This window comes from Plodia interpunctella, chromosome 20, assembly GCF_027563975.2.
Source record: "Plodia interpunctella isolate USDA-ARS_2022_Savannah chromosome 20, ilPloInte3.2, whole genome shotgun sequence".
Lineage (NCBI taxonomy): Eukaryota > Metazoa > Arthropoda > Insecta > Lepidoptera > Pyralidae > Plodia > Plodia interpunctella.
Window position 1 is genome coordinate 5,193,889 of NC_071313.1, and position 21,508 is coordinate 5,215,396.

Below are 21,508 nucleotides of genomic sequence, written 5' to 3' on the forward strand. Positions count from 1 at the left end.
GTCATCATCATGGGTCCATCTGGAAGGCCATCAACTGGGTTAGGACTCAGGTGGGTCGTTGTAAAAGCAAATTTGTGCAAATTGGACGGTTTCGCGGACAGCACACAGTGGTCGTGTGAAGAGCCGCTTTAGACAATGTCTCAGTTGTGATTTTACAACCGGTCGCCAAACTGACGTCAACCCTACTTGACGCGTTTCCTATTATTGCGTATCAGCTGCCAAAGCTGTCTACCTTCATCACCTCGTAGGAAGTTCACGGCTATGGAATGGTTCCACCATATGCCTCAATGTACATGGGATTTAGCCGCAAACATTGGCTACAGAAGCCATTTACGAGCACCAGATTAACAGATAGGAGTAGAAATAAGTGGTCGCCATGGCCAAAATTGGTCGGACTGGTCATTACCAAAAGTGTTGTGTATTTCGTTAATATTGATTTAGTATGTAAAACTATATATACTAGGTCAATACTAAGTAATAAAATAGTACAACAAATATCATTCTATTAACATCGATTACCAAAAATGTCCAAATTGATACTAGTTATATCTGGGTTAATGGGAAATGTTATTATAACGAGGATGCATAACAAGAGGCGATTGTTTGAACCACACGAAAACCATTTTGGAAATTAACGCCGACATGATAATAAATTGATTGGAGCCTTTGCGAGTTTGTGGCGCAGGCGCATAGCATAAAATGGAATATTTATTTGTAGCTACAAACACCAATTCAAATACGGCTTATATAATGGTGGACATGGTGGTGTTGAGATCGGGAAACGATCCGGATAATATTCCCGCGGTTTGTCTCAACGGCCAACTAATCAAAATCGTTGACAAATTCAAGTACCTTGGCCACGTCGTGACGTCAACTCTGAAGGACGACGCAGATATCGAGCGGCAGCGTAGGGCTTTATGGATTGCCAGGAAATTCGCAGTCTGCTCCTGACGTGAAAGTTACACTATTTGGATCTTAATGTCAGAACTTTTACACTTGTCAACTCTGGACCGACTACACTGTCAAATCACTGGATGGCATCAGGGTCGCTTATAATAATATGTTCAGGCAACTGATGCCTGAAGCGCTATTGTACCGCTTCAGAAATGTTTACAGAAGCCCGAGTTGACTCCTTTCATGCCATCCAGAGAAAACGAATAGCGTCCTTCATAACCCGGATTGATCGGTGTAAAAATACTATCATCTGGCAGGCAGAAAGACTTATAACGACCTCAAGATATGGGTGTTGGGTAAGGTTAACCCATAAACTCTTAACTTGATACCTATTATGAAGGTATTTAATTTATAATTTCAATTTTTTTTTTTAATGTTCTATGTTTTTATTTTATTGATTTTATTGTCACTGTATTGTTGTATATGGATCTTGTGTCTGAAATAAAGAATTATTATTATTATATAAAAACGAGTTCATATTTCCCTCTTGTCCCAACGTTATTATTTTTGTTTTCTGTCACTTTTTTAGTGATGATGATTGCAAAAGAAGAGATACAAATGATCTGTAAGGGTCGTGCAAATTGTTAGGACCTATGACGGGATAGATTATCATTGAATGAGATAAACGACGAGTAGTAGGGGTCAGGAAGACCAAGGCTCAGGTACAAAACAATGGGCGTCTATTACAGAATCCATAATCCACATCAATTCAGCTTTTTTCCGGCCACTGCTGAGCATAAACCTCTGTTCCACCATCTATCCCAGCCTTGTGCTTCTCTCAACCACGTACCCTGCGACATTTGGTTATGTCTTCGGCTCATCTCACAGCAGAATCGTCCGACATTTTTTTTTCATTTCAGAGTTACCGCATTCAGTCAGTGCCTTAATAAATAACCACTACACAATCTATCTACTATGGAATCAAATCGATAATTATCGCGTGATAATGTCCACAGGAAATGAAACAATTAGCAATCATTGAATGAGAAATATAGCTTATTGCGTTTATACAGACAGACGTTTTATTGTATGATGATTTACGTTAGTCGTGAAATCCTTATTTATTGATCACAACTGCCGTTTTAATGCGAAATTATAAATCGATTAAAACAGGAAAAAAAATGTGTTTATCATGTCTTCGTCCCTCGTGGAATAGACGTAGTCTGGGTGTTAAACTCACAGCCCCATAACCTATAGTAAAGTATTGGCTATGTGATGTTAAAATCTCTAAAATCACATACATATATCAGGTCTATCCCTTGCTATAGACAGACCTAAACGGCCATATTTAGCTGATGGTGGGAAGGTTGGTGGAATTGAAATTCTGAAATCACATAACCAATGTATTTTAGTGATATTTGAAAGGTAACAGCTTGTGTATAGCTAACACAACAGGTATGCAGACCACATATGGTGTAACTCGTGCCGAAATGTGTGGAAAAATAAAATAGTGCGGCACGTGCTACTTAGATAGATAGATAAACACTTTATTGCACCATTCACAAAGGAGTTATAAGTTACAACAAGATATTCAAACATAACTTAAATCCTATTGTTCACAATAATTACCCTATGTGAAAGATAGATGTTTTTAGGCTAGACTCAGTGAGATGACGTCATTGCAAATTTCCCCAGCAACGTGGGTCGTTAGGCGATTAGGACCGCTAGATAGTCGGACCGCGGTCCCAATGACCCAAGCGCAGTATCTGAATGGGTTTATTAAGAATGAAGTTGTAAAAATTTTAAAATAATAATGAAATGTAAAATAGAACTTGAGTATAATTAATTAAGAAGCATGTGAGACATGCATAAACATCACAATACCATTTAAATGCATCGTTAAAATCCGAATATAATATAACATTTTATTTTGGAATGGGTTATGTATTGTGGTGGGACAAAATGACTGTGTGGATGTGTAATAAAATGTCTGTAAATATGTCTTCTCATAAGAATGCGGTTCCATTCGACGAATTCCAAAAAGTTCTTATGTCATTGGGACGGTAGGCCGTGTTTTTTCGGTCCCAATCACCTCATAAACCAGCAACATATCCTCGGTCGCGTCACGACAATATAGTCATAATCTATGGTCATAATATCGTGCGAACTCTCAATGGGTCTGATAAGTGATAACCCCAACAGGGAATTAATGTTTGTAGTGCTTTATTATGATTTAGTCGAGATTAACCTGCTAGATTAGACCAGACTTGTTTACTCTACCTTTTACAGTTATCTCTGAAAACGCATAATGTATCTATAAATATATCGGATAAAAGATTATTGTGTGGGACTGTTTTTAGATCAAATATCCCATTTATCTGCTTTGAGGCCGCGTATTGGGTCAAGCATGCCTGATGAAGATGATGAGATCAAATAGGGGAAAATAAATGTCCCTTCTTCAGATTCGTCTTTCTCTTTCGTGATGTACAAAAAGGTTTAACAGAGAAATAATATAAATGGAATTAAGAGATTCAAGATGTCGTAGCAAAATCATCAATATATAAAAAAAAACGAATCCGCAATGGTGTGTCAAAGGTTCATTTCTGCGAAAGTCGTGGACACCACGACATTTAATTCTAATTTTGAATCTTTATTCTTGAACGGAAGTTTGTACACAAAAGTGTATGACATCTGTTTTTGAATTTTTATTTTTTATTCTTCCAGTTCTGCTGGAAGCGTGCCAGAACGATCCGGCGTGCCTGCAGGACCGCGCGGGGTTGGAAGCCATAGCCGCGCTCCATGGTCAGCTGGATGATGACGCCAATGGCAACGTTGACCTCAGCGAGAGCGATGATGTTAGTATCTTTTCGGAGTTTTTTTATTTTTTATTGTGTGTTACTGGCCAGTTTTATTTGTGTAAGTTAAAAAACGACCCATACGTCCATTAAATATCACTTTTTTTTTACTTTTTGTCCACGCATAGCATTTCCGTCAATACTTTCTTGAATATATTTTAAAATATTTTCTCCCTCTGCTTCCGATCTAATTAGAGTTCGATTAGCAATTTGTTTGATCTAGAAACGGATTTGCGGTTAAACAAACATATAATGAAAGCGAAATCGTGCATTGTTTATGTAATTACATTCTAAAATACCCATTAATCTGACGAATCGCTGACACAACATAAAAATAGCGGAGAATTTCAAGGTTCCAATTTTCAGCAATGCCGTAAGATTATGGCTTTGCTAAAATGTGAATATATACTTAAATCTTAATAATGACATAAATAAGTAAAAGTTAATTTTGATAAAAACATCAAGTATTGATAATTTTATATAATAACCCAATATTATAAACGGCCCCATATTGTAGTAGAATATTATTAGGACGAATAGCAGAACACATATTTAGGTTTTTTTAAAGTGTTCTCATTTTAAAATTCATAGGACGAAACGCCTACCGCCTCTTGGAATAATGACTCGTACATTTTACAGAGTTTCATTCGAAACTCTATTATTAAGAGGCCGGCGGAGCATGGGCATAATGTTCTAAACGTGACTAGGAATACTAAGACAATATAACCTTAAGCCTTATAATAACCTAAGATTTTATTAAAAAATCTTCTCCAAAATTGCCACATATGCTGTTTTATCTGTGCATACAAAATGTACCTGTAATGATGTACCTTGTGTTTCAGTTCCTCCGCGAGGAGTTGCAGTACGACAGCGGCTATGAGAAGAGGCAGCGGGCGTTCCATCATAATGATGACATGCACATCTCCGTCAAGGAGCTCTGGGAAGCTTGGCTTCGGTCAGAGGTAGCTTACATAATTTAAAACAAAGTCGTTTCCCGCTGTCTGTCTGTCCCTATATGCATTTTTTTAAACTACGCAACGAATTTTGATGTTGGTTTTTTAATAGTCTTAATTCCTGAAGAAGTTTTAAGTGTATAATTTATTATGGTTTAACCCGAGCGAAGCCGGACCGAACCGCTAGTAGAATTAGTATTCTCTTTATTACACGCTTTTATTAACTTGCAATGAATGTTTGGAAGGAAAAGTATGAATTCCTCAACTGTTTAATATAAAAATTGATGTGAAAAAGTGCCTGTGAAGATCTAATTTCTGAATAAATGATTTGACTTTGATCCAACTGAGATTTTTGCTAGATGGAAGAATATGTGAAGGGCTTACTAAAGTAGAATTTTTTTTATTAAAGGTTCACAATTGGACAGTGGAGCAGACGGTCGAGTGGCTGTCGCAGTCGGTTGATCTCCCGCAGTACAAGACTCTATTCCTGCAGCATAAGGTCACTGGAGCTACTCTGCCCAGGTTCGACACATTATCTACTAGTCATTGTCATCATTTAATGGTAGATGTTAAAAATTTATTATATCTGGCATTATCTGTGAAGTTATAGGTCCTTCAGTCTGTTTAAATACTTGGGCTTACCATCATCTCTTAACGCGATCCACTTTGCGACTTAAACTGATCTGCATCACAAATTCGTACCATCGACTTAATTTAACTAACTTAGTGTGAATGCGTTTCATTTTAGGTTCCTAAATTGAACTGAGTTGCATTGGAATCGTTCGGTAAAAGTTGATGGTAGGCCCGCAGTTCTTTTTAGAAGATACAGACTGAATTGATAAAATTCACCAATGAGGAATTGTGTGAACAGATTGGCTGTGAACAACATGCAGTACCTGAGCAATGTGTTGGGCATCAAGGACCCTATTCACAAGCAGAAGCTGGCCCTTAAAGCGATGGACGTAGTCCTGTTCGGGCCACCTAAAGGTAAGCCCTCTAGTACAATTTAATAGCATTATTTTTTATTGTAATGACTATTGTGCGATAAAGAGGAACACAAATAATTGACACATATAATATTAAATTATACAACGACGGACTTATCGCTTGTAGAGATCTCTTTTGTATATATGTAATTGTCGCGAGAGAGATGATAAATGAATCATGTCTGTACAGTAAACTGTTGAGGAATTCCCCCGTCGGGAGCCGATCCTAAATGCACCATCAGGTCATCCTTGTTATACACATTACATATGCATTGTCTTGGAAACTAAAGCCACGTGGAAATTTTCAACTCTGTAAGACAAGCGAAAGTTGCAGAAATTTGCAAGATTTGATTATAGACAGAACAGATGAAACTATCTTGTAAATAGTAAAACTTATTGTAGTATTTTTTTTTATTCCGTTTTAACAATCTCAAATATTGTACTATAGTGTTATTTACAAGAGGGAGAGTCTAGGCATCTGAGAGTATTGTTAATTCTGTGCTGAGTACTTCGTGCGATAATTTTCTTTCTATCGTTTAGAAAAAATTATAGCGCCTACGAACATATAACCAGCAAAGAGATGAATATGTGAATCACTTTTGAAATCCTAGTGTAGGCGTTTAGTGACACTGACTTCCTGAGAAAATCTGCGGACTGTAAGTACACCAGTGTGTATGCTATTACTGCCACAAGATGGCGGTATTTGTAAAAGTTACGTCATATGGCTTCAGGCGACGTGTATGAATACGACATCAGTGTTAGCAATAACATTTAATAAGAAAGTAATAGGTAACACTGAGAAAATTGAAACATTTATACATCTGGCAATCTAATTAAAATCTGATAATTTAACTAAGACGCTGTGATTATGGCACACTCTAACATCTTCTTTTCTCATTCGCACATGTTACACCTTCGATGATTCTACAAACTTCCTAAAACGTAAAATTAATAATGAAAAAAAAAAAAAAACTGTCACTTCTACACTATAAATAGAAGTAAGTTTTTTCTTGTTCTTCAACTAATTTACTAGTATCTATGTTGTCAACACTCTATACGTAGGTTTTGTTTTTCGGCAATGTTTTGTCCATATAACATGTTATTTTTATCGTAAAATGATTCTTATAGTGACTGTTTGTGCCAAAAAATAAAAACTTATGACAGCATGCAATGTGCTTATCCCTTTCTGAGATATTTGTACGCGTCTCTTTTTATTACTTTTTTTAAAGTTGGTATTTTGTTTGTGCAATAAAGAATTTACAAATAAACAACGCGTATATTTCGTATATTTTGTCGGGATAGCCCCATCTGTGGTAGTATAGTAGTTTTCAAATACAGTAGCAACAATTATGAACAATTACCACAGTCGCTCTCAATAATACCGCCATAGATCTTAATTGTATCAGATAAAGCTTACAATAGATGTTTACAACAAATTATAATTATAATTGCCACAATGTTATCTTTAGTTGTGGACTGGAACATTGTTATCACTAGGGACCTAACCTAACTTCAACTAGAGTTGAATTTAAACGTCTCCACGAACGACACGTTGGGATCTGAAACGAGGGCTGTAACTTTAGGCAAAACAATTAGGTATCACGTCTTTATTTAAAATTCAATTGCACAAAATTACAAAAAATATATGAACAAATGGTGTACTCATGTCTTTCATATTTTGTGACAACCCTGACTGCATTATCAACGCTGTCTTGCTTTTTCGCCTTTAGCGAAGCCATAGAACAGTTTGAATATCATTAAACTGTGGTATCATTCAAAATCTTATAATATTCTGGGTCATCATAAAATCTATGTAAGAATAATCAATGAATTTTACTATAAAAGTATAAGTTAACGACAAAGAATACAGTGCAAAAATTATGTCTGCCAGTACTAGTTTGAATCGTTTTATGTTATTATAATGGCTATGACTCGTCAAAACTAAAATTATTATGATTGTGTGTGGGATGTCGCCGCAAAAACCGACCGTTTACATAATTGACTCTCAGCTCCAATAACTTATTTCCTTTATTTTGTCGCTAGCCGTGGTACTGTTCGCGGCAAAAAGTAGCCTGTGCCACTCTAACACTTTTCGAAGAATCTCCACATAAAAAATCATATTAATTCAGTATTGTGTCCGTTTTGACGTGAAAGAGGACAAACAGACACAATTTCACATTTTTAATATTAGTATGGATTTACAATGATTATTTTCTCTTCGTAGTGTTGCCCTAAAAATTTACAAAATGTTCCAAATATTCGTAAGTGGAAATGGTGGTGGTCTCTGGATATGGCCACCGCCTGTGAAGTGATCCGCGGCTCATGACTTTGTTTACCCCGTGGGGGATAAAAACATGTAATAGGACAGACATTTTGTGATGTACTTGGATGTGTATTAATAAATATAATATGTATATTATGAAACCTCTGACAAAGGTCCATTTAGGTGCACGTGGACTGAGATGCTTGATCCCTCTGCTGGCCATTGCCTCCATTTTTTTTGTATAATATCAACGATCCTTTGGTAGCTCCAATAAAATTTGGCCTGACCGAGCTTAATATTTTGAAAAACAACTGAATGAGTGCTAAAAAACCTCTTGCTAAACTGGTTGCTTAAATTTGACCTTGACATAGGTCGTGGATATTTTTTTTAATATCACGCGAGCGAAGCTGCTTCCTGCAGTTTGCTAAAAGATATCTTCATATTCCTCATGCTTAAGGTTGTGGCAACAATGTGGAATGAAACACACACGACTTTTTGTCGATATTAATAGAGTGCCTTCTTCAGTCCTTTTTACAGTGTAGCTGATGAATCAAAAACTATAGTGCAGATTTTCTCACGATGATTATCATTAGGAAGCGTGTGGTGGCTGAAGAAAACTACAATATATTAGTCGATTAGTATACCAACTCATAAGGCATTCGGTCCACAGTCGACCATAACCATTGAACCACCATCGGTACAAACCGCTTCATCTACAGGAAGGAAATTTACATATTTTTTTGTCGAAACTACAACATAATATATGAGTAGGTACAATCAATCTATTTCATACAATAGATGAACATCACATATTTATAATACAATGTCAATGTATTATAAATATGTGATGTTATAACATATATATTATGTAGACTTGTACTTACTATGTCTGACCTTGCTAGTTCAATAACACACGTTGAGCATAAAATGTTGTACTTTATCACCAGTAATACTGAATTATGTAAGTAACATTAGATGTTGCCCGCAGCAGTGTCCGCTGTAGCTTGTCTTTGATCCCGGGTCATTAACTATATCTATTCTAAATTGAACCAGCGTGATAGTGAAAGGTTAAAAAATTTTTTGCATATATCCTAACTTTGTAACTAATCTTGAAAATTTGCATATATTGAGTTTGAAGTACTGAGAAGGATATATAGGGTACCTTTCATCCAGGAAAACCCGTTCCCGTTGGAAATTGACGCGGGCGAAGCCGTGGGCAAAAGCTAGTAATATTATAAAGTATGGACTAGGTAGGTGTAGCCCGCGCCAAAAAGTAGCCTATGACACTCTCCGACTGTACTCGTATACACACCGAAAACCGGAGGTTCCAATCCTGCTCGTGCCACATTAGTTTTTATACCAACCTGACTCATGTATAGTAGTGTTCATTGACCACCACTTTCTTCCGGTGAAGGAAAACGTCGTGAGGAAACCTGTTCACTTGTTGTCAATTTAAGTTTAGTAGTGTATATGCTACTACTTGCTAGATATTTACTATATGTATGTCGGTTGGTAGTGTTAAAAGTCGGATGCCTTTAGGCGACTTGAATAAAATCTGACACCCAGTGTTAGCAATAACACACTCTAAAATATGATCTTCGAGAATATAACGTGAAAAAGTGCCTGTAAAGGCTTAATAAATAATTTGATTTGATAAAGAAAGAAGAATTCTCAATATGATCGCTAAAAGCGTGATATTAGTATGTATGTATGATTATTACGCTATAACCTTTTAAATAGTACTTAACAGATCGTTATAAACGTTTACGTTACGCATTGTTAAGGAAAATGACCAACATGAAAATGTCATTATCCTGAACTTGGCAATAATTTTACCTAAACTTTATTATTTTAAAATTTAAATACCAATTTAAGAAGGATAAATTTATGGGAGGCAAACCTTGAGCAAAAGCTAGTATAAATAATTTGAAGTTGATGCACAAACCAGAAATATAATGACAGGTCGCGCGTGATTACTGCCTGTAGTGTGTTATTAAACCGCGGTTCAGTAGGAAACCATGCTTTTATTGCTGAAGTGAGATAAGGCGAGAAAAACAGACATTTTTCACAAAAGAGACAGGTATCTTATATGACTTTCGCCAAGCAGTGAAATATAGGCAATTACAAGAATAAAAATCTAAAACTTCATTCGATTGAATATTTGATTTTTTGTATTCTATATCACGCCATAATAACATAATTTTGGTACAACCTTTGACAATTAAGACATCTTTCGATTTTTGTATGTTTTAAAACGCCCCGAGACACACATAGAGATCAAAAAATGAAGAAAAAAACACTTATGATGAAACTCAATATGTTTGAAATAGCCTAAAGGCACCGTTTATTTAAATAATGGCCATTTTAGGTTTACCCAAACATGACATCATTTCATAGGTCTTACGCCTACAATGTTTTAATAAGGAAAATAGTTTCCTGCTTATTTTAGTAAATTATCAGTAAAATTGACTTAGTCATTACAGACTGCCATTTGACGAAACGACTACTTATTAATCATACTAAAAATTTATATATTATTTATTTCAAACATATCAACCACTGCACGTAATATTTGCCAATTTATGTTAAAAATCCTGTGATCACAAAATTCGTGGTAACACTAAGATTACGTCACTACAACAACGTTTTGGTTTGGTTCAGTCGTACCGTGCGTTTTGCAGCGACGGTTCTGTCTATCGACGATGTCGTCGAAGCAATGTGATGTGTGACATTATAAATGTTCGACACCTGGCTGGCCATAGGAACCTCGTATTGTGTGTATCTGCTTTATAGTGGCCGCTATGTGGACCTGAGTGATGATGGTAATTGAGTAATAAGTGGTAATTGTGTGAAGTGCACTTGTGTGACCGTGAAAAGGGGAATCAAGTGATGTTTTTTTAATGGATGAAGTACTAAGTTTAAGATGAAATGAAGCTATGGTGTATTATCATAAAATAGAGCTCTTTGGCTAGCAGGGGGATATGAAATGAGATGAAAATAATTTTAGATTGAGATGAACATATTTATTTATATTTATTGCACTTACAGGGGATACATATGGAAAGAGTAAATTTAATGCTAAGCATTGTCTACCAGTTTCCAGTATAGTAAATCATTTGATTGGCTAGTTAAGTTTGTTATGTTCTGTCACTGTCTGATTTATTGCAGTTTTAATAACCGTTAACTTCTCACAGTTAAATACCAAGTTCAAAGTATATTTCTTACATAAAAACCTTAAAGAAGCATATAATTATGATATCATTCCAACGACAAAAGTGACTCGTTTTTTTTACAATGTTCGTCGTCGTCTACCGTTCCTAATTTATCGACCGATTTTGAAACTTTAACCAGTTTATGCCTTGAGTCATGTTCATATAATGTGCACATAAGTCTATATGAGTGTCAGATATAAAAAATACGCCATAACATAGAATGTTTTATATTTTAAAAAATATTTGGAATATCCCATTAGTACCAGTTTTAGCAGCGTCTAAACTTTATTCTATTTAAAAAACATATTTTATGCCCGCATATTAAATCAGTGATGTAAAGATGAGATGGTGTCCTTGACTATTCGTCTATGATTTCGTATTAATAAAACCGACTTTTCTACTAGCTATTTTAATCGAACTATACATGTCTTGAGATTTGGAATTGTAAATTATATACTTAGGTATAATTTGTGTGTTTAGTTTACCTCAGCTTATACGCCCAGTTGAACTAAACACACTTTTAGTAATCTTTATATCTTACCATCTGGGTACATTAAGTAAGCCAGTATTTTATTGAATATTTTGCCAAGTAAGAAGTCCTGCAGCAATTTGTTGAACTGTCAATATAACAGGTCGGCCACGTTGTTGTTGTCGGCCACTATAAGAACTTTTTTCGTGGCGGGCATATAGTTTACTACACGGACATGTTTTATTCTCTGACCTTACAAACCGGTGCAAATGTACCGGTCCAACAATTGTTTATCTATACTGTCTTGATTCTGCGCCATCGGGGGGTTAAGTGAATTTACATGTTTTTTTTTTTTTTCAAATTAACGTCTCCGTTGGCTGTCAAAAGTCTCACATCGCGCACGCGCGAGTTGTTAACGCTATGCACACGTAATTTCAGAAGGCAGCCGATGGAAAGACTGGCTCCTCGCGTCCCTCCTGCTCGGCGCCGTCGTCGGCGGCTGGGCGGCGCTGCGTGCCGGCCGCGCCAGCCGCTCGCAGGTGCAACGGATGTTGCGCGACATGGAGCAGCTGAGGAAGGCGGAAATAGCGCTTGACGATATGCAGAAAGAGCTGCAGAGTGCGAGATTGGAAAAGGTGAGGCAATCTCATTCATCGTTAGACGATCAGAAAATGAGAAAATGTTAAAACAGCTCATACGTTTCTCAATCTTACCTAGAAACGTATGAGCTGAACAAAACCAAGACAAACATGGGACAGATGAGAAACTTATGAGGATGTTGTTACATTAAGCCACCAATCTGAATTGCAGCCACGTGGTGGGTCATACTCCTTATCAGCTCTCGTAGCACATTGGTACGAGAAACAAAAATTATATAATTATATCAACGTACAGATGAGAAACCCAATAAAAAAGAATTGTCTATTAAAAATGCCATTTTCCCAAATAATTAATGTTTTTAAAAATGGCATTCAAACCTTGCAATATCTTGTTGTTGCTCATCTCGTAGTTATAATTTATTACTTGTTTATTCTTTACAGGAAAGTGCGACAACGGAGAAAAAGAATTTGGAGAAGAAATTAAGAGAAGCTGGCGACACGCCGCTGTTGAACTCTGCATCATCTGACTTAGAGGTGTCACAGCTCAAAGCTGAAATAGAGGTAAACTGCTTTTTTTACAAAATATATTGCATCAAAAGGTGGAGAAAAGATAAAGTGAGAGGTGGGATGAGAAATGGATATTACGGGGCGAACGAAAGGTTCTTCTTATTTTGGTATCGCAATCACAATGTTACTCGTAATATTTATCTTATCGTGTGAAATATTTCTCTGGACTACTGAATCAGAATCGAAATTCGTTTTCTCGGGTCAATGTCTTTATTATCATGTGCTTTTGTTTTCTACGTCCGGTCACCGTTACGTTTAATTGTCGAGTAAATACAGATTTCTTTGTTGTATTCAGATAACATAAAACAATAAATAAAATACATGTAAATAGTAATATTATTATGTACAATAATTGCAAGGCGACCCTTTTATATGATTCAAATTTTAAAAGGAATTCCGTGTTGTATTAGTATAGCTTTAAAATTTACGTTATAATATGTTTTGTGTGAAATATTCACACACAGTATCTCGTCTTTAACCACTACGGGCTAGACAGAGCAAAGAGTTGCGAAACTTAGAGGCCTCGTTTAGCTGTATGGTGGGATTATTGATGGAATTGAGATTTAATAGCGATTTGTTGCTAGCCTTTCACTTATGAAAATAATCCCCAGTTTGACTTTACCTTGATTGACTTTTACAAACAGAGAAAGAGATGACGATGACGGAAAAGTGTAGGTTATTGGAAACGGCACGGTTAAAGACAGTGAATTTTGTCACATTGTAGTTCTGTTAAATAATATGCTTGGGTTCGGAGTTCTGGTGACAGATAAGGAAGTAGTGTAACCCTGCTAACAGACACTAATCAAATGAATAAACATATGACAAACATGTCTGATATTCGTCGAATTGTGTATAACCATCACTTTTATGCGCGTAGGAAGAGAGACAGGTAACAACCAAAGCGCAGTGTTCACGTATAAACTAACCTTTAAATTTTGACGATTTCTTTGTGATTTAATGACTGGGTTTTGTGTTTTGTGACTTTGCGGCGTCACAGCATGGAACATGAATGGGAGAGAAAGAGAGTTTGTAAAAAATGAATGCATTATGCCCCCGGAGGGCAAAACTCGGGTTCGGCGTAAGACCTAATAAATTTTGATGATTCCGTTTTGATTTTACAACCCTCTTTGGGAATGCTATTGTTACCTATTAGCTTCCTAGGCTATGTATCCCATACTCGCCTCATCATGCACGTGAAGATATGGTGTGGGTAGCTATTCTAGGGAAGAACCAGATGCCACAGCGTATTTGTATATTACAAGTTTCATAATAATTTCCAGATGTTACGCGCAGAACTAAGACGCGCGGAAGGCGAGCTGGAAGACAGGTGTTGGGCTCCGCCCCCCGGACTCCAGCAGTGGCTGCAGTTGACTCACGAAGTGGAGAACAGATCCTATTTGAGGAAGAAGCAGCAGGCGGACATGCAGCTGCAGCAAGCGAGAGAAGCTGTGAGTATCCAGCTCGAAGGACCGGTTTTCGTTTAGCATTTGCAATAACTATGAATCATAACCCTGCGAGAAACCTGTCTGAAGAAAATCACACCAGTTAACACTTATTGTCACATATTTTCACAGATTTTTATCTACATAATTCTGTCGATTTCGGAAAACTAAAACTAAAAATCAATTTCAGTGCGAGAAACTCCGCAAGAAGCGTTCGAGTTTGGTCGGCGCGTTTGTTTCAACACACGGCAAGTCAATAGATGACGTTGACCGCTCCATAGTTGAGGCCAGAACTGCGCTCAATGAAGTTACTCAGGAGCTACAGGTGAGTTGACATTGTAAGAATAACCACTCATAGACAACTTGTTAATAGAAGCATTCGCGCCAGTCTTCACGTCTGTGTCATAATAGCAGATAAACTCCAGGAATACCGCTTGAGTTCGTACGGCCACGTCTGGCATAGACCGGCAAATTACGTAGAGAACAAATGTCTCTATGCTGCTCCCGCCTGGCTTTGGTCGAAGGGGCAAACCCAAGAAATGCTGGCAAATGGTCTGACAACTAGATGCTGACGTTGGTGCGAAATAGAGTCGAAAAGTAGGAAAGCGAATCCTGGACTCAAATGAGAGAGAGAACTTTGTTATAATTTTCTCACTTTATTATATCGGTTATAAGTATATATCATCACGAGTGTACATCAATGTCGGAAAAGGTTCGGCTATGATTTTACAAGCCGCCGCCTGCCTGACGTCAACCCTCTTTTGGAATGCTATCGTTGCCTTTTAGTCGTCAAGATGATATGTGCATTAGTCGCCTCATATAACATCCATAGGAGGATATGTAGTGGTCCAATTGTAGGGTGATACCTCACACTGTAAGTGAATGTAGTCAAATACATTAATCATTATGTACTTCAGGAGCGCATGCACAGATGGAAGCAGATCGAGCGTCTGTGCGGTTTCAATATAATCAACAACAACGGCCTGCAGTTCCTGGAGAGTACTCTCTACAGGAATGCTAATGGAAGACCCGGGGCCAGAGGTGAGAGATCTAGTTTGTTCCCTACATAAGAGTAATTCCATTTATTTTAATTATTCCTTTCAATTATATATATGTAAATTTAATTGATAGACCCGCAGGAAATCATCCAAATGTCATTTTTTTATTCAGTAAATAGTCAGTCTTAAACTTTCGCACTTTGAACCCATAACTACAATGATATTAGCGGGACTTAGCACGAAAATTTTTTATTCGGTCGCAGACATGACATAGTAATAGTGTGTAACATTGCAGCGCGCGTGAGCAGCTCGCAGGACGACCTCAGCGCGGGCGACGACGCGTCGCTGTGCTCGGGTAAGCTCGCGCATGCGCACGCCGACTGACTGGACTGACTGCCGGCCACTCATTCACAGTTTTCACTATATTCTTGATAGGTTTCTCACACTCGACAAGTGAGAAACCTATCAAGAATGTAGTTAAATCTATGACTGAACCGGGATTTGTACTATGTCGATGACGAATAGGTTTCTCACTTGTTGAGTGTGAGAAACTTGTCATAATCTTACTCAAATCCGACAATACATAGTTCATATGACACCAAAAAGTGAATGGCGATCCTATTTTTACAATAATAAAATCAAATTTAATTATTTTTGATCTGTCAGGTTTAGCTACTGTGAATGGTTTGTGATTCCTAATTAGGTAGCTGAAATTATTATAGTATTATTGTCAATTGTAACCGCATCGTCCACACCTTTGCCTTTAATCGAAGCAGATTATTTTAACATAATTTACTTTATCTTAATTAAATATAGATATTTCAGTTGCCTAAATATTAATGTTGGACTCAACAAAATCCCGTATGTAATTAAAACCTACAAGAACGCATACCTACCTGAATACATACAATCTGTCTAAAAATAGTAGTAAATAAATAAGGACCCTATGTCCTCTTGGTTGCCAGCCACTGGGTGTTTTTCAGCCAATCTTGACCATTTGGTATTGCAATGGCGAAAAAATGTAATTCGTTAAAAATCGGCTTTCTACTCTTTCTAGAGAAATTATATATAAAACTACTAAAGTTTTGTGTGTTAATAGGTACTAATTTATCATTACCGCGATTAATTTTTAAAAGTATATCACAATGTCTTCCAATAAGAGGGCGAAGTACGAGTTTGCACTTCACTTCTCACAATCGAGTCGATTCAAAGTGAGACGCAGCGAACCAATCACACTGCGGTTTAGTTGTCGTTGCATCGCAGTGGAGCGCAATGTGATTGGTATCCTGCGTCTCACTGCCAATCGACTCGATGGTGAGATAACAAAGTCGCACTACGCACACATAAAATATGATTCTTCGTGGTAGTACATGTTTTGTAATATATTGAGAATAACGCATGCTTCAATGTAAATAGTAGCTTGTATTGCATGCATTTCCGTATTTTATTATTCCCGTTTGCCTATGCCTACTGTCTTTTTTAAACACGCTAGGTTTGAAAATTGCATAGTCTTAGTTTATCATTTTAATATCCTGGTATTTTTTTCTATTCATCTTTTGAACAACTTTCTCAATATAATACAAAATTTAAACTGTAAGCTAACATGTAGGTAAGTCGTTCATAAAAAATCGTCTTCATATTAAACGACCAGAGTATAATCCGAATCGTTTAAGATGGCAGCTCTGGACTTGACTGCGAACAGCCATTCTAAGTTATTCGGATAAAACTTTAATGTATTGATTAATGGAAAATTTTGTAAATATCCCTGATTTTTATTTTTAGATAGTATTCTGATCAAATGGATCACATGTCTATTATTATATACAGTTACCTTCAATTTGTAATGTGTATGTATGTTTCTATGTGTAAAATAATTATAGTGCCAATGTAACTCATCTAATTGCGCTATTAGTACTTCAACTATAATTAAACTTTGAATATTAATTAATTTTTAATTTAATATTCAAAATTTTAAAGTGAACTATAGTAAAACTTAAATCGTAATCGTATCGGAACGGATTTAATAGAAAATATTTTTTTCTTTATTTAGGTTAATCTGATAAGCTATTTTATCTTATAAACTAATATTTGATTTTACAAAACACAAAATAACAGAAAAATTATGTCGTTTATAAAATACTTCTATATATTTTTTGCGTGATTTAATATAAAATGTAAGTCTGTTATTATCGTAATTTTAATCGGAATGTTAAGTAAATTAAATAAAACGTTAACGAACATGGGTGACTTCATATATTTTGTATTTATCTTTTGTTATCGGACAATAAAATAGGGACGGGATATTTTGATTAAAATGTTCATGTTCATCAACTATTTATGAATAACGCTGTAAGCATCTATAAAATGAAATGTTAGCCTGTTTCGCAATGTGGAAGGCAGCTAGATTCTTCTACAATAAAATGTACTTTTTAATATTTTTTTTATTAAGAAAAACAAACAATTATGTATGAGAGTACATTTCCGAAGTACTTCCCGGCGATAAGAGTGACAAAAGACATTAGTACTCTGTCCCGTTTTTAATAGGTACGCCTTTTTTGTATGAGTAAAAAGAAAGATTTGACGAAGTCTAGTTTTCTCTGTCAACGCTACAAGGACGTCTTTTCTTAAAATATCTGTTGAATAAGCGGTCGTTTTACCACTATTTTGACTATTATACTCAGGTTTATGGTTTTGCCATTAAAAATGTAAATTTAACGGTATTATAAAATAAGATTTTTTATTAAAAAAATATCATCTAATTGAAAGTAAATAGTGTATTATAAAATTTATCTATTAATAAATAATAAACTTCAACTTTTATAGTGCTCAAATCTGAATTTCTAACATTCGTACTTAATTTTTTTTCTTTTTTGAATGCTTTTGCAATAGTTCCTGGTTCGGATCTGATTCTATTCTGAAAGTACTAAATAAGTCTTTTGTAGTTATTTATTTCGTAGCATTTAAGTGTACTTTGTTTATTAAATAAATGTCTGTGGAAAGTTGCAGCCATCACAATCGGTAGGAAGCTTTCAGGCATTTTTTATACAAATCATCAAAAACTCGTCAATTTTTTACGTAATTCAGAACATACATTTGCTTTGTCACAAGTCGGCAAGCTAGTGCTGAGCTATTCTATATCGATAGTATCGACAGCTTGCAGCAGCTGAATGCTATTTCGGATGCCAGTACTATATAAGTTACAGTAATAGTCCCGCTATAAATAGCATTGTGCTGTTCGATTTTATCGCTATAAATCTATCGATACCGATAGTTTGTCAACATTACAACAAGTCATCAGAATCTATTTTTGTTATGTATCTTTAAGTGTGTCCTGAAACCAAAAGCATGTATGAAATTACAAAAGATTTTTTTAATAGTTCTAGAAATATAGTATAGTGGGAAATTTAGTATGGCATAAATTTGATGTACGTCGCAATCTTGCAAGCATTATTGTCCTTAAGTTCATTTTCGTCTGTAGTGACCAAATATAATAACCGATCGGGTAATTTGAATAATTATGACAGTCATAAAAATTCGAATTTTAAAGTTCTTTTCGAAAACAGATGTAACGAAAGTACTCAGTAAAGTAGTGTCATTGGTAGCTGAATAATAAATGTGATAGAGCCGACAATGCCGATATAGATTTTTGCTAGCAAAGGACTCACTCCCAGAAAAAGTGATGCTTGGATGATCGCCACTGTACTTGAGTATTGTCTTCTGAATAATTAAGATGTTTGTTCAGATGTTGAATTAACCTTTTTTTTAGTAATTGTCGATTTCCATCTGGTGTGGGTTTTTCTTTTAAATTGCATGTACCTACACATATTGTTTAGTTGCAAATTATATTATACTAGCTTCGTCCCGGGGCTTCGCTGCCGTGGGAATTTCGGAATAAAAGGTGCCTATGTGTTATTCCAGGCTATATACCAGGCGACCGTATACTAAAATTTCATAACAATTCGTCCAGTACATTTTGCGTGAAAGAGTAACAAACAAACATACAAATATCCTCACAAACTTTCGCATTTATAATGTTAGTGTATTTAAAAATCTAGGAAAATTCCATTGCATTTTCGTTGAGTTAAATACGTTGGTAGCACTTTATCACATTTATATTGTTCACTTTTGGGTGTTGGCAGTTAGATATGTATTGGCTTTTTATTAATCGATCAAGAATTTTAACAAAAAGCATCTAAATGCAAGGCAAGTTGAAAAATATAACGAATTAGTCTAGCTCTTCCTAGAGTTATTCTTATGTAGTCGTAGTGAATAACCATTTCTCACATATCTTAATTTGCACAAATTAATCGCTATGTAACTGCACGTAATAGAATTCATTCCTTGGTCTGTTCATCTTTCACGCCAACTTACAAACATTGGCTTTCTATAACAAATTAATAAATATAATAGTTTAGTTTAATTTTTGTGTTAAAAATCTGAAGTTATTCGTGTTATATTTCTCAATTCATATGTATACTTGAAATGGAAGCTTCCGTTTGTAATGTCAAATATGTAAAATTAAAATTCTAAAACAGTTTCTAAAATTTTCCTTTGCACGTTTGAAAGCTTTTGACGATTGTGATATTGTTTTATTTATTTTGCCACCATAAATCAAACGCGTATACAACAGGCATAGACGCCATGAAATAAATGAATCACATTGATATAATTTTACGACTAAATAGTTACGTAAATTAATTTACGTAAGTATAACAAATTAAAAAATATATAAAGCAAATAAAAAAAAATCGGTGTGTCCATAAAAAAATCAAAATCATAGTAAAATGGCCTACAAATTGGCAGCATATGTAGGTAAAAAATATAGTCATAAAAATATAAATTTTCGACTGAATTTAATAGTTAAGGCTTTTTTTGTATACGCGTTTGAGAACCCCGCCTATCCTATGTTCTATGACCATAGATTAGATGTGCTTTCGGTGTTATTTTTTGTGACCTAGTTGTTATTTGAAAGTTAGCACGCTGCAGGTAAGACAATTTTGAGTTAGACATGCTTGTTCCATATTGATTGCTTGAGTTTCCATATTATTTCATACATGCTTTTTGGTAAATATTTTGTACATAAAAAAATATTACACAAACATATTTCGTGTTCAATTATATGGACCTCAAAAGTAGGAATAGGAACCAAAATGTTCGTGGTAGAAACTTTCACAAAAAGATTTTGATATTTTCTATATACTTTAATTTATATTTTCAAATAAATCAATTTTTTGCTTTACAAATTGTGTAATTATGTATAAGTAACGTTATCAATACAATTTACTTTTATTAATTAGGGTATTTTTAACACATGTCCAGAAAGCTGATCAGCGAATTTGTACACGTATAAAAAATATTATTTTTGATATAATTTTTTTAGAAACAAACTCAGCTGCATCATCGAAATCTAAGTAAAACAAAACTCTGTATGTATAGGTAATATAAATTTTGTCTATAATTTTGTTGTTTTGGTCTTCCAGTGGCCGATAATTTCGGATGGCGGGAAGACTCCTCAGGAAGCGAGGAGCCTGACGCCCCCCACTACCCCCTAGATCTGAGACTGGCTGAAGCCAGGTAAATAGATTTGCAATGGCTTGGAAGTTTAAAAGGGAAATAATCATTGTCACACTCTGATTTTCTTTCATCCTTGAGTGTTGCCAGCTCTATACTCGGCTGTGACGTTCCGAAGCTGGGAAAAATAAATCTTAAAATTTTCAAGATTCGGCTGTGATTTTACCTCCCTGATGTCGTCATTTTTGGGTATGCTGTGAGCGCTCCTATCAGCTGTCAAGGTTTTTTATTACTAAATGGTATGAATCTTGCTAAAAACTCATTTCAATACAATACCACAACAAAATATTCAATTATACACTTGAAACTAGAAGTACATATAAATGAGCTAGAATTCATGGAAATAGAGAATAGCTGGGTACAATCAATTACGAGTGGCATTTTCTACAAATTTTTAATATTATTAAAAAATACTAATTAAAATTAAAAAACCCAATCCGTAGCCTTAGAATATCTTTCAGGATGCAGCTTGAAGAGCGACTGGCGCAAGAGGCGCGGGAGCGAAGCTTGCGGCCTGACGAGAAGAAGCTCTCCACTGAGGAGCTGAGAGTGAGCCGCTTCAATGAGCTCCGGAAGAGTCCCGTCGACGACAGGAGGCGGGACCAGGTGCACTTCGTGTTGGGAGGGGACAAGTGAGTCAAACTTGATCAATGATCCATTGTCGTTTTAAGTTTTTTTTTTTAATATTAGTATAATACA

At 35.6% G+C, this 21,508-nt stretch overlaps 1 protein-coding gene across 7 annotated transcripts in view; it reads left to right on the forward strand.

The window, feature by feature from the left end:
- Positions 1-21,508, forward strand: part of Stim (Stromal interaction molecule) — a 37,815-nt gene that overhangs the window by 12,017 nt on the left and 4,290 nt on the right. For 2 of the 7 annotated variants that reach the window (XM_053760252.1, XM_053760256.1), the window contains 12 exons: positions 3,619-3,749; positions 4,592-4,711; positions 5,112-5,224; positions 5,574-5,689; positions 12,071-12,267; positions 12,673-12,792; positions 14,079-14,246; positions 14,431-14,565; positions 15,158-15,281; positions 15,534-15,593; positions 20,719-20,812; positions 21,253-21,441. In XM_053760252.1, the coding sequence (XP_053616227.1) occupies positions 3,619-3,749; positions 4,592-4,711; positions 5,112-5,224; positions 5,574-5,689; positions 12,071-12,267; positions 12,673-12,792; positions 14,079-14,246; positions 14,431-14,565; positions 15,158-15,281; positions 15,534-15,593; positions 20,719-20,812; positions 21,253-21,441 (1,567 nt within the window). The remainder of the gene's footprint in view (positions 1-3,618; positions 3,750-4,591; positions 4,712-5,111; positions 5,225-5,573; positions 5,690-12,070; positions 12,268-12,672; positions 12,793-14,078; positions 14,247-14,430; positions 14,566-15,157; positions 15,282-15,533; positions 15,594-20,718; positions 20,813-21,252; positions 21,442-21,508) is intronic. The other 5 variants (XM_053760253.1, XM_053760258.1, XM_053760255.2 and 2 more) reach the window with 3 other exon arrangements.